This window comes from Branchiostoma floridae, chromosome 9, assembly GCF_000003815.2.
Source record: "Branchiostoma floridae strain S238N-H82 chromosome 9, Bfl_VNyyK, whole genome shotgun sequence".
Lineage (NCBI taxonomy): Eukaryota > Metazoa > Chordata > Leptocardii > Amphioxiformes > Branchiostomatidae > Branchiostoma > Branchiostoma floridae.
Window position 1 is genome coordinate 17,861,467 of NC_049987.1, and position 12,967 is coordinate 17,874,433.

Sequence of the window (12,967 nt, forward strand, 5' to 3'; positions counted from 1 at the left end):
AGAGGTAGAAAGCAAACGCGCGTAAAATTCTTGCACATATCGCGCATCTGCTTAACTATACCCAATTACCTCAACGGGCACCATATGCAGACATGGGCCAATACACTGTGAAACGTACAATTTGCAGGGGTGATTTCTGAAATTATTACATACATAATAAAAACAGCTGCCGAAAAAATAAAACACCTTGCATCATCGTCCAACTATGTGTAGAGAACCTGCCAAACCACAAACGTATGCGACAACGGGAACATGCAGATATAGATGCGAACGCGCGTTACATTGACGACCAGAGAACATCACGCATCTGCTTGCAATATCTCAAATACAGCATGACCCATATACAGGGGATCTGGACTAATACACCGAAAGATGAACATTTTGTAGGGGTGTTATTTTTATTGCGTCCCTAATAAAACCAACTGCCGCAAAAACAAAAAAAAAAAAAACAACGTGCATCATCGTCAACCTCAGTGCAGATGACCTGCCAAACAACGTACGTATGCGACAACGGGAACATGCAGATACCGATGCGAACGCGAATAACTTTGACGATCAGGTAACACCACGCATCTGCTTGACAAATTCCAATGACACCATGACCCACATACAGAGGATCTGGACCAAAACACCGCAAGACGAACAAATTGTAGGGGTGTTATTTTTATAAAATTCATAAGAAAACCACCTGCCGCAAAAAAAAGTTCACGTGCATCATCGTCAACCTCAGTACAAAGGACCTGCCAAACCACATAGAATTCAGACAACGGGAACATACAGATACAGCTGCGAACGCGCGTAAACGTGACAAAACTAAAAGTCTGTCGACCAGAGGGTCTGGTCACAGACTAATTAGGATATAAAAAGTTTATGTTAACTACTAGTAAAAGGGGGACAAATTTACCGTGGACTAGCTCATGTGTAGCTCGTGTTAAGGGCATGCCACCGCCGTGGTAAGCTTATTTGTCGGTAGGCCTCGGAACAGAAGCCTTCGTGCAACCCCTCCTATCGGACCAGTCCATATCAGTCTAGGGGTGGGGTGAGCATATACTGTCGTATGAAAGTGTCAGATATGCAGCAATTAGATAAAAAAATAGATGTTTGAAGTCTCGGTGTACTATGGAGAAAAAAGTCTTATGAAAACGCGGTTAGTAAGTAAAAAGAAATAATAAAAGAAAAAAAATTAAATCGCATGTAAATTACTAGTACAATATATAACCGTTAATGGAATCTTCCTTTTGTATGCACTGTATACTTGATAAGGTGTTTGTCAAGTTTTTGTGTCGGGCAAAGCACTGTGTCGGAACTTAGGTGAGAAAATGTATTTTCTTTTATTTTCTGTCAGTCAATTAATATTCACGTCATAAGGACTTTTGAACGAAACCGTCTTACGTTAGATACCTTGGCGGGTCTGTTAAAAAATTTTCTATGGCCCTCCCCCCGCCCCCCAAAAATTTTCAATGGCCCTCCCCCCGAAATTTTTCCTTACCTTTTCCATTACATACACTGTGTATCATTAAATAATATAACGTTAGCAACAATAATACTAGCGGTAGTGTTGTTTGAACGGGACGACGATCGGGGTGTCAAGACTCACGCGTCATTACAATTTACGCACGTTGGAGTCCTGCTGGGGCATATCTCTCCCAAAGTTTTACAACAGCCGACTTTTCATTTTGATGGCATGTATACAAACATGTAGCACTTGATCTTGTTACACTCGCACTGCAGTGGTTATAAGACTTACATACAGTCAAACCTGTATTAGCATATAGGGGCCACCTCTACAGAGGGGCCACCTGTCCATAGTGGCCACTTTTTGTCGGTCCCTTGGGTATTTTATCTACAAGTTACCACCTCTATACAGAGGCACCTGTCTATAGTGGCCAAATTTGTCCGGTCCCTTGAGTGGCCGCTATAGACAGGTTTGACTGTACTCTGATATCACTTCTCCGATAGACGTGAAAAAAGTCTTACTGGGAACGTTAGGCAAGATCTCGAAACTGAGCGCTTGAACTTTCCGCCAGACCGACGGCTAAGTCTAGGGGGTCCGGGGAATGCTCCCCGGGAAATTTGACATTTTTGACCCTCCGTAATTAAAACGCAATTTCCCGCATTCTGTTAGGAAAAAAAATGTTAAAGTAAACGTGGATTTTATGCCTCCATATCAACGCAGAGAAAAGCGGGTGGGGGAGGGGCGATTCCACGGCGATCTTTTCCACAACACATATGTACGATATTTACACAAAAGAAAATAAATTGATCTTGTAGTTGGAACAGACTTGAGTACATTTTAATGATATCGTTACTAAACCCGCTTCAAAACCTATTCCAAAACGGGAGTTATTTCGGCCAACCAACAAACTTGACGAAAACTTTTCGCGCCATCATGATTACGTCACATGCAGCAGAGCGGCCCGCTGTCACGACAGTAAACAATATTCGTAATGTCTTTTATTATATCCCGTTGACGCCCGTGAACCATTCCGTTTACAAAAAGCCGATGCACGCAGGATTGATATTGATACCATAGTCTTCGTAATCTTCGTGCGAACATGGAATCACACGAGAGGCGGCTGTAGCAAAATTCGTATGGGGAGGGCGAACTATATTGACATAATCCTTGCGGGTCCGGGGGCATGCTCCCCCGGGAAAATTTTGAAATCTTGACTATCAGAAACGATCTTTCCTAAATTTTTATAGGCAAAATTTGCTGGCAGGCTAAGCTTAGTTAAATAGCCTTTCTAGTATAACTTCACATGGTTTTAGCTTATTAATATTGAGGGCGACGAGAGCTCCCAACGCATTTTCACGAATTCGAGCGCCCAAGGCACGAGCCGTCTCAAGGTAGGTCTGGAAAAATGTTTCAATTTGGACCCTCTGAAACACGATTTTCTGCATTTTGAGGGATAAACTTTGCTGGTAGACTAGGCTAAATGTAATGACATTTCTGTCTGATTTTTTGATGGCGACGAGCGCCGGAGCGTCCTGGGCACCGGAGGCGCAAGCCATCGCAATGGACGTCCAGAGAAAAATCGAAATCTTGACCATCTGAAACTTCATTTCCTGCATTTTAAGGGCACATTTTTCTTGTATTTATTAAGGCCCCTCAGGCAATTTTTTTCAATGGCCCTCCCCCCGGCTCAAAAAAATTTCGATGGCCCTCCCCCCAGGCCAAAAAAAAATTTCAATGGCCCTCCCCCCTAGGCACCAGCCCCCCCCCCCCGATAAATATCGTCAAGTCCCTTAGATGACTGTTAAATTCTTGCAAGGTGCTAATCTGACGAACTCCTTGTTTGTATATTTTTACTCTACATTATCACCTTGGAGATCTCGTCCAAGTGATGAAAACTACATTTGGATGCTTTGAAATTATTTGATAAGTTAAATGCAGCCGGAATTGTACAAGGTACAAAGTCTGGCACCTACATGTAACATGTATGGTATGTCTAAGGTATTACTACGTACTTGGCGCTTCAAATTCCAACCTTTAACATTTATATATCGTGGAATTGTTAGGCAGATAACCTCCGGCTTGTTTGCATATTCTCGATAATCTTGAATCATCTCTTTACATGTATGTCAGTAAACTTTAACTTAGTTCTCTTATTAGGCTATGTAAATATATTTATACTAATAACTTATCAGTATAAATATATTTACATAGCCTAGACTTTAGACTTTAAACTTGTGACGATAGGTAGTCGAGAGGGGGAAACATGGGCATTTTATCTTCGACCTGAGGTGTGTTGGTCAACTGTCAAAAGTCATTGACTGTCAAATGCTCACTTCTTTCTACTTAAAAGGGGAAGGGACTCTAACTAAATGATTCTAAAATGTCTTCGTAGATTTTATTTCGCGACCAACAGCTTTGATCACAGTTCTCCATTGTTTTTTCGCCTCGTATCTATTGATTAAAAAAAAAGGATCGTTGTTATGAAATTTGAAGCCACCAAAATATTTGTTTCTCCTCGTACTACAATGTGTGGTCACTGTGGTGGATATCGAAATGCGCAATAATTAGACGTATCTATTAAGAAAAACCCGTGAATTCTTGACTTCCACTGCCGTGTGTTTAACAACTTGTAGTGGTAGTCCTTCGCTACAAGGTTTTTGTGGTGATTGGGGTAAATTTGAATCTTGAGACTGGTTACCAAACAGTTTGGTGTGTTTATGTAAGGAATAATGTCATTGGTTAATACACCCATGCCCTACTTCTTAACCGTACATGAAACTGGATTAATTTGACCTCGGTTTTTTTTTTCAACAAATCCCAAGGTCTTTTACCTGTTGTCCGTGTCCTTGATTACTTTCGCCAGAATGGCAAGGTTATATGTTTTGGGTAGAGACATGGTGTTGTGTCTCTTTTTGTGGGTTAGCAGCATATAAGTAGAGTAGTCTTAGATTGGGATGGAATAACATGATATGTGTTTCGTGAAACTCTAGTTCACATAAAGTTGGTTATATAACGTCAGATGTTGTATTTTTTTCAACAGATTTCCATGTTTGAGCCATGAAAAGCTTGTACAAAGTACGAATAGCGCTATAGTGTACAAATTGACCTCGATTTTCTTCCAGTTGTCTGCTGACAACGCCCCCTTTCCCTGTCATTCAAACGTTACGTTGTATATCACAGTATGTCAATACGCCATTTAAGTTCATATTACTGTAGTTATAGACCTTAGACAATAGGAGTAGTGTATCAATTGGTGCATTATTTTTGCCTTTAGTAAAAAAAAGTCAAGCCGAGAAATATTTTTGCCTTACATTGCCGTACAATGTACAAATGCCGTTTCTTTTTCTTTATTCTTTATTTCAGGTACAAAATAAAAACCCATAGATACACGAAAGATTGCGCATACATATATATAACGTTAGATTAAAAACATCTATCTTTACAATAGGCCATATCAGTTGCGGAAAAAGTGTTTCTATAGTACATTTTGCAGTATGTCATTAAGTTTGCGACAGTTAATGCGTTCGCGGTTTTCGCGTTGACCGCTTCACCACGAACTCAAAGCCATCACGAAATTTTTGTTTGTTCTCTCTACTGCCAGCCTATCCCCTTGTCTAATAGTTACACATACGTTCTAAACGGTGTTTGTTAGAAGCGACTGTTACGGTGAACGAGTACGAATACTAACAAAGCACAAGTTAAACACAGGTCAGATTTTTGAACATAAAATACATTGTTCGATACTTATGTTGACTTTTTAATGATATCGTTACTATCATTATTGCTATTTAGATATCCATAGCTGACGACACAGACGTCACAACGACATGGCTTTTGCTGTATTGATGATGATGGCAGCTGCAGTGCTCCCAAATTCCGCTAGGAGCGCCATCACGTTGAGTCCGATGGGCTCGACCTACCTGCCGTACGGATTTGATCCGGCAGGGGCGCCGCTGTACGGTATGGGTGACCGTGGGGCCGTAGAACAACTGACGTATGACGCTGATAACTATCACATCTACACTGTTGGTAAGTAGTGCAAGATAGATGAAACACACAATACTATATGACCTATATTATTACACTCACGCTATAGTATTGAGTGCAAGTCAAAAACTACGTTTACCTTTTTTTTCCTAGCATTAACATAATACTATAGCATTAGACTCCGGCCTTAGTATTATGTGGGAGTAAACAAAATGCCAATATTTGCCATATACAGCTATTATGCAAACACAGCCTTTAGCTTTGATTGGTCCGTGATAGAAGAAGAAATAAAAAAGAACATACCAGAAAAAACAATACGTTTTTTCCCATCAGTGGAAGCATAAATGTATTAGCTTTATCTAAAAAAACGGCAAATGTATGAAATCATGTACAGAGTTTAGGTAGTTTATCTTGTAACTTTATCGGAATCAAATATACGTTTGGTGTACCATAAAGGTGCACGCATCTCTAAGAAACTGATCCTGCTTTCTACACAGGTGAAGCCCGGATTCTAAATGTCATTGACATCTCCGACCCCAAGAACGCCGCACTGGTGTACCAGCTACAGCTGCCAGGTGGCGCAACAGACGTAGATTCCTGTGGTCGCTTTGTGGCGGTGTCCATTCATGACGATTTCAAAGTGCTACCAGGAACAGTGCTAATCTACAGCATGTACGACACAACCAGGAAAAACATGACACTGCTTCATCAAATACAGGGTAAACGCAGTTATTGATTTTTTTTCAATTTTATTATGAAATTTAGAGTGATAAAGCTCAAGCCATTGTTGTAAAACCAATATTGTAAAATGTTTTTTTGTTCTATTCATCATCGTTCGGCTGTAGCGCAGGCGACTGTAAGCCTTCTCCAGTTCCGCCTATCGGCAGCGAGCTGACGAAGCTGCCTGGGGGTGATCTGGCCGTGATGGTCTCCCATTGTTCTATTAATTTCTACAAATTTCAATGATTTGATATAAAACCATATGAAGAATGGAAAGTAAGGGAGATTTGAAATATTGCATGCATTCCTTACTGGAAATAGAATAGCTGCCTGTTTGAATTCGTACAGAGAGATTTCATAATCATTATTATGATATTTTTACGCCTATATTTTTTGCCAACGTTATTTACTACGTAGACAGAGTATTTCTCGATCTGTTTGTATGGTGTGCCGCCGTAGTGAGTGCAATACACTGTCAATAGGAAGTATGTGGAAAGATGGCCTCAAAGTTTTTACTAGCCAAACAATAGGACGTAGAGGTCAGAGACGGTAGAACTAGTCGATAATCAGATATGGCAGTCCAGGTCATGGGGTCAATGGTAAGATCTACTTTCTAACGGGGAGATACTTTTTTTTTTGGTCTGCATATCTGTGGTTTTGCAGTTGTATATTTTCCATATACCAATTCCATATATTTTTCAGTGGGGGCTCTACCAGATATGGTCAAATTCACGAAAGACTGCATGACACTGGTGACGTGTAACGAGGGCGAACCTGGCCTTGACGAGTCGGGAAACTTCGTGGATCCCGAGGGATCCGCGAGCGTCATCGCCTTCCAATCGGCAAACCTCGGGCAAGAATCGGCACCGACAGTGAGAACTGCAATGTTTCGAAAGTTCGATAGTTTGTAAGTAAAGATGCATTAGTAGTAGCCTAGAAATGCTTTACACCATTAACGTAATACTGCAGCTTGGCAATGAGTATTCTTTCCCTAAAACGTGCTTTTCATGGTGTAAATTTTTTGACAGATAGCAAATGCAGCATGTAGGAATAATTAAATCAGTTTTTTTTTTCACTTTACAGGGCGGAGGAATACAATTCTCGGGGAGTGAGGTGGACTCTTCCCATGATTCAGGTTGGGTCAGAGGTCATGGAATTTAACCTTTCCCAAACGCTGGAACCAGAATACGTGGCTTACAATTCGGACGGAAGCAAAGCCTACATAGCGCTACAGGTAGGATCACAATTGAACTTGAATTGATGACTATCATCTAGCTATTGTCTTCTTTTCGTGTGTCTGCTTGATAGCACCTAACTTGGTTAGGTGCTATCATGCATACTATGACGTCATTATCACAGCCGCCATATTGCTCGGTTAAATGAGTAATACTCAGAACTGTGAATGTGTTTGCGTGTGATAAATATCAGACTGTTAGTAAATACATAGATTATAGATACTGATTTGTTAGGAAACCACAATGTATGACGTATAGCCAAACCCACAACCTTACCCAAAATACAAATATTTGGCGGCCTTATCCTATAGGCCAAACCTCTAACTGCAAAACTATCATTGGTTAAAATGTTTACTGCAATGCGCCGTCATTGGTGTTATAATCACGTGAGTACAAACACCTTAGATCTAGGAGACGTCATGACGCAGCATGGTAGTTACCGTTCTGACTTCCATGCTTATTTTCTTTGTAGGAAAACAATGCTATTGCTGTATTGGACATGGCTACGGCAACATTTGACGACATTTATCCGCTGGGGTCTAAGTACTGGGGTACAGCCAGCATTGATACAAGTCACGAAGACGGAGGTACAGCACTCCATATACTCTTACGTTACATGTAAAAAATACATATCTAATACTATCAATACTACGACTAATGCTACTACTACTACTAAAACCACCACCATTGCTACCACTACTCCTTTTACTTCTAGTAACACTACTAAATACTTCTTCTACTACTTCTGCTGCTACTACCGCCACTGCTGACTAGAACATTGTCTTGCGCGAAAAGGAAAAACAGTATGCTCTGTGTAAATGTACCGACGACATTATTATTTCCACACGTTTATAATGATACTAAAATAAGTATCTATTCCTACAATTTTTGTGGGTGTAAAAATTGAATACTTGCCTTTCTGAGTCACTGGCTATAAGAAAGTTTACGTTGTATTTCAAATGTATCAACAGGCATATTGATGCGAGACTGGCCCATATACAGTTTATACCAGCCAGACAGCATGCGAACGTTCAGTCATAGGGGCAGGAACTACATCCTGACGGCAAATGAGGGGGACGGTGTGGAGAGAGTGCCTCCAAACGCAACGGTGTCAACAGACGAACTAAAAGGGACGGAACTAATAGAAAGTACGAAATGTCGCAGTATAACGATATATGGTGACTGTTTTGCTGTATGTATTTAAAAGACAATTACTATTCGTTGTCTTTCACAATTATCCCGTAAGACAATGTCATTTTTTTCTGGGGAAAGCTTTACTAATCTGGGCTAAAGTTTCTACTTCTGTTATCGTGGTCTCTAACTAGATGCATCAAAGCCAATCAGAGAGTCGGATTTTTCTGACGGAAAAATGAGAAGATTTTCTGATCGGCTGCCAGCTGGTTATAAGTCAAGTCACCTACGTTATAAACTCTGTCCACTTTAGTAGACCCCCCCCCCCCCCCCGTACATTGTACATGTACAGGCTGCGGGTTAGAATTTGCCTAGATTAGTGCGTCGTACTTGGTCATGAACTTGAAATTGAATGAAGCATTTGTATCTTTATACAGGGTCTCTTGTCTCACGTAACCTGAAGTCGCAGCGAGTTCAGAAGGCGCTGAATCTCACAAGTCAGCTCGGTTGTGCTGTTTTCAGTTCTATAGATGGTCTGGATCCAGAAAATCCCGATAAATACTCATCACTCCACCTATTCGGGGGCCGAGGATTCTCTGTGTGGGACGCAGACGACCTGAGCCTTGTGTGGGACAGCGGAGACGGTGTTGAGCGTATGGTGGCCAAACACTACCCGAGCATATTCAACTCGGACTACTACGAAGAATTTTTCAACAGCACGCCTGCTGCGAGGTTCGATCACAGATCCTGCAAAAAGGTACACATATATTTAAAAAAAATCTTGTACTAAAAAGGTAATCTGTCCTCAGCTGTTGTGGTATTATCCAATTCAAAAATTCAAAGTCGCAAGTGCAGTTTGATGTACTGTGGGTAATGGTCAAAGTTTAAGGCCTCTGGCATATAGACAAAGAATGCTCTCGGGCACTAGAATTTGACATTTACTTACAATGCCTTACGCTCCACATGCGCACTTAAAAAACTTTGAGTTGGCTTTTTGGTAAAGAACAAGAAGTAAGAATTAAGATGAACACAAGTAACAAGGCCAAAGGGTATAGATTATCTTGTAGTTAACCGTACTTGTATGTATACGGCAATGGAGGTAGAATATTGATTGATAAGAAACTGCAAATATGTATCTCAATGACTCTTTCGTAAAACTTATTCTCTGGGCCCTGAAAAGGTAATTTTCGGATTTGTGATTATCAAATTCATAGCAAGAAATATTACTTCCGCATTTTCTAGTTTGTTAAGTTGTTTTTGTACCGATAGGGCCCGGAGACTGAGTCCCTTGCAATTGGTGAAGTCGACGGCAAAACTGCATTTTTCGTCGGAAACGAGCGGTCCTCGACAATCCTGGTTTACTCCCTAGCGGACGAAGACATCATTACACCCGTTTTCCAAAGTATCCACTTTTCGGGTCGGACTGACCTAACATGGCGACAGGCGTACCAGGACCGTGTGGTGGGAGATATTGATCCAGAGGATATGAGGTATATGTATACTTAGCCATATGCATAGTAAAAATAAACACACACACACACACACACACCCACACACCCACACACAAACACACAAACACACAAACACACACAAACACACACACACACACACACAAACACACACAACACACACAAACACACACAACACACACACACACACACACACACAAACACACACAACACACACATACACACATGCACGCACACACATGCACACAAACACAAACATACACATGCACACAAACACAAACACACATCCACACAAACACACATTCACATTCACACACACACACACATGCACACACACATGCACACACACACACACACACACACACACATGCACACACAAACACACACACACACACACATGCACACACAAACAAACAAACGCAGACTAACTAACTACAAACTAACAATCATGTCTTCTGTATCCTAGAAACGCACAAATTCAAGTAAATACAATTATCACAGTGATAACATAACCTATTTTGGGCTACTCAACGTATGTATCACAGTTGCTTAGTATAAAACAACAATGTGCATAGTTTATGGAAACACGTCCATGTCAATGTTAATACAAATACTCACAGGCATCAGAAATGAACGAAAATTTATTTTTGTACCAACAGGTTCGTGTCTACAAGGGACAGTCCCACCAACACCCCTCTCCTCCTTGTGGCGGGAACCGCGAGTGGCACAGTGTCGGTGTACGAGGTCGTGGAGCCAGACGACGGCGGCGTTTCGGTAAGTCAATAACGAACTCCGCGAATAGTTTCATCAGGTTGGTATGTCACTGAATAAAGATACTGTTTTTACAAAAGCACAGCTCTATTTCAACCTAGTACGTTTTGTTGACGTCAAGTAATATATAGAAAACACGCCCGGTTCACATGGCAATCAATTTTCAAAAGTTGAAGGGGCGAACCAGCCGTATTAAGAAGAAAAAACAAACAATCATACTTTGCATTGATTCCGTATCCGTTCATTATGTTATTTTGTACTTGAACTAAATGTAACGTTAAGTACTGACTTATCCAATTTTGCCAGATTGGTTCATACAGTGCAATACGTAACGCTAGTTCACCTTTATCCAAGGGTAACTTATATCCGTTGCTTGTAAATAGCAGCGTATTTAGGGATATAAAGCCGACGGACGGTGGTTTCAAATCTGAACATTTTGAAAATATGGCAAATTTAAAACCACAGTCTGTAGACTTGATATCCCTAAATGCGCTGTTTTAAAGACAACGGATAAAGGTCACCCCTCGGATAAAGGTAAACCAGCGTTACATCTTCACCGTTTTTCAGGAGCCTACTTTTTTTTATTTTGCAGGCATCTCCGAGCATAGTAGTGAGCTGGTTTGTGATGACAGTGTCGGTCGCCACTTGCCTTACTATCATTCACTAAAACATATCAAAATTTAACCATAATGTATACTCTACCTTTAAGTAGAAGTAGAATGCTTGTCATATTGTATGACTGTATTGCTTCTAAAGCATACAGTATATAGTAAGAAGAAGCTGACTTATTTGAACTTAAATTTAATATCTTGTTAAGGGACCAAAATATATCATCATGCTGTACGTATCTATGTTTTCTAGATATTCATATATGTATAGCATGAATCCAATTGCTGATTTCATATCGTCGCTTTCATAGTTGTACATGTATAGAGTGGGTACTAGTATGTAAAGTATAGACAGAAAGATATGCGGTTACAAAAAGATATAAGGGTAAAAAAAACATGACGTCGAGATGACATTTATTTTCTGTTCCCTCAATCTTATGTCCATATAATAGTTCATATTCACACTATGAATACGAATTGATATCCTTTCAAAATTAGAACAATCGTAGCTCCATATATTCAATTTTATCATAAATGATAAATATTACAATACGGCTGAATGTTATGTTATCTAAATGCAGCCGTTGTTATATGTTCTCTTTAATAACACCTGGTCTTATAATTGTCAGATGTATTATAGAGTCATTATATAATGATAATAATCTTTATTGCAAATTCATGCCCGAGGGCTAATTGCATACAAAGTAGAGTAGTAGTGGTATACATAAACATACTTAACAAAGAAGGGAAATGATATTCATAGATAAATCAAAAGGGAATAACGTATAAACTAAATCTATTTCTACCTAAGCTATTTGGTGGGTTTGACTTCTTATCCGTAAGCAGTGGAAGATGAATTGTCCAACATGTTCATATATAAAGGGGTTGGACGACTTAAGCAAGAAGATTGATTTTTGTTGGTCGGTAAGGTGATAAAAGCTTGGGAAAGTTTTGCTGATTTTAAGGAAAAGTTTGTTTCTTTCGTAACTGTAATGTGAACATTGACAAATAAAATGTAGTTCATCTTCCACTGCTTTCCCTGAACAATGATAACACGTTCTCTCGTCAACGGACATTTTTTTGTACCTGTCTCTCACTATTTCTAATGAATGATTACTTGTCCTCATTTTACATAAAGCGGATCTTAGCTCAAAATCTGAGTGGTAAAGGTAACTCTCCATACTGTACTCAGATTTAAGTTTCTTATACAGTCTCTAATTTGTCAGCATTAACAGATAAATGGTGAAAAGATCGCTGAATATACATGTCTGTAGCATTTTCCTTAGCGATACACAAACATGCTTGCTATCAACATTTACATTGTTACTGTGCCAGATGAATGAATTGCCGCTACTATCTAGAATTTCTTTATATATACACGTACATGAAGTCACCCAGCCAATTTCTTATAATTACTCAAATCGTTCTCGTTGATGATAGATTTACTTGTAACTATTGAATCGTAATTTTACAAGGCGGATCAATAAGAGATATTCTAAATTCGTTCTCATAATAAACATGTTCCACTACATATACCGTGCTATAAGCTTATTTGTGGAGCTCGTCACTTCTGTAATCTTTTAGTGATAC

General features: G+C 39.9%; 1 protein-coding gene across 1 annotated transcript; it reads left to right on the forward strand.

Moving 5' to 3' along the window:
• Window positions 1-5,252: 5,252 nt before the first annotated feature.
• LOC118422421 (mesenchyme-specific cell surface glycoprotein-like) lies at window positions 5,253-12,089 on the forward strand. Its single transcript, XM_035829985.1, has 10 exons — window positions 5,253-5,485; window positions 5,941-6,162; window positions 6,866-7,070; window positions 7,247-7,397; window positions 7,871-7,985; window positions 8,370-8,546; window positions 8,967-9,286; window positions 9,799-10,019; window positions 10,658-10,772; window positions 11,362-12,089. The coding sequence occupies exons 1-10, from the start codon at window positions 5,284-5,286 to the stop codon at window positions 11,434-11,436; spliced, it is 1,803 nt and encodes a 600-aa protein (XP_035685878.1). The 5' UTR covers window positions 5,253-5,283; the 3' UTR covers window positions 11,437-12,089.
• Window positions 12,090-12,967: the final 878 nt, after the last annotated feature.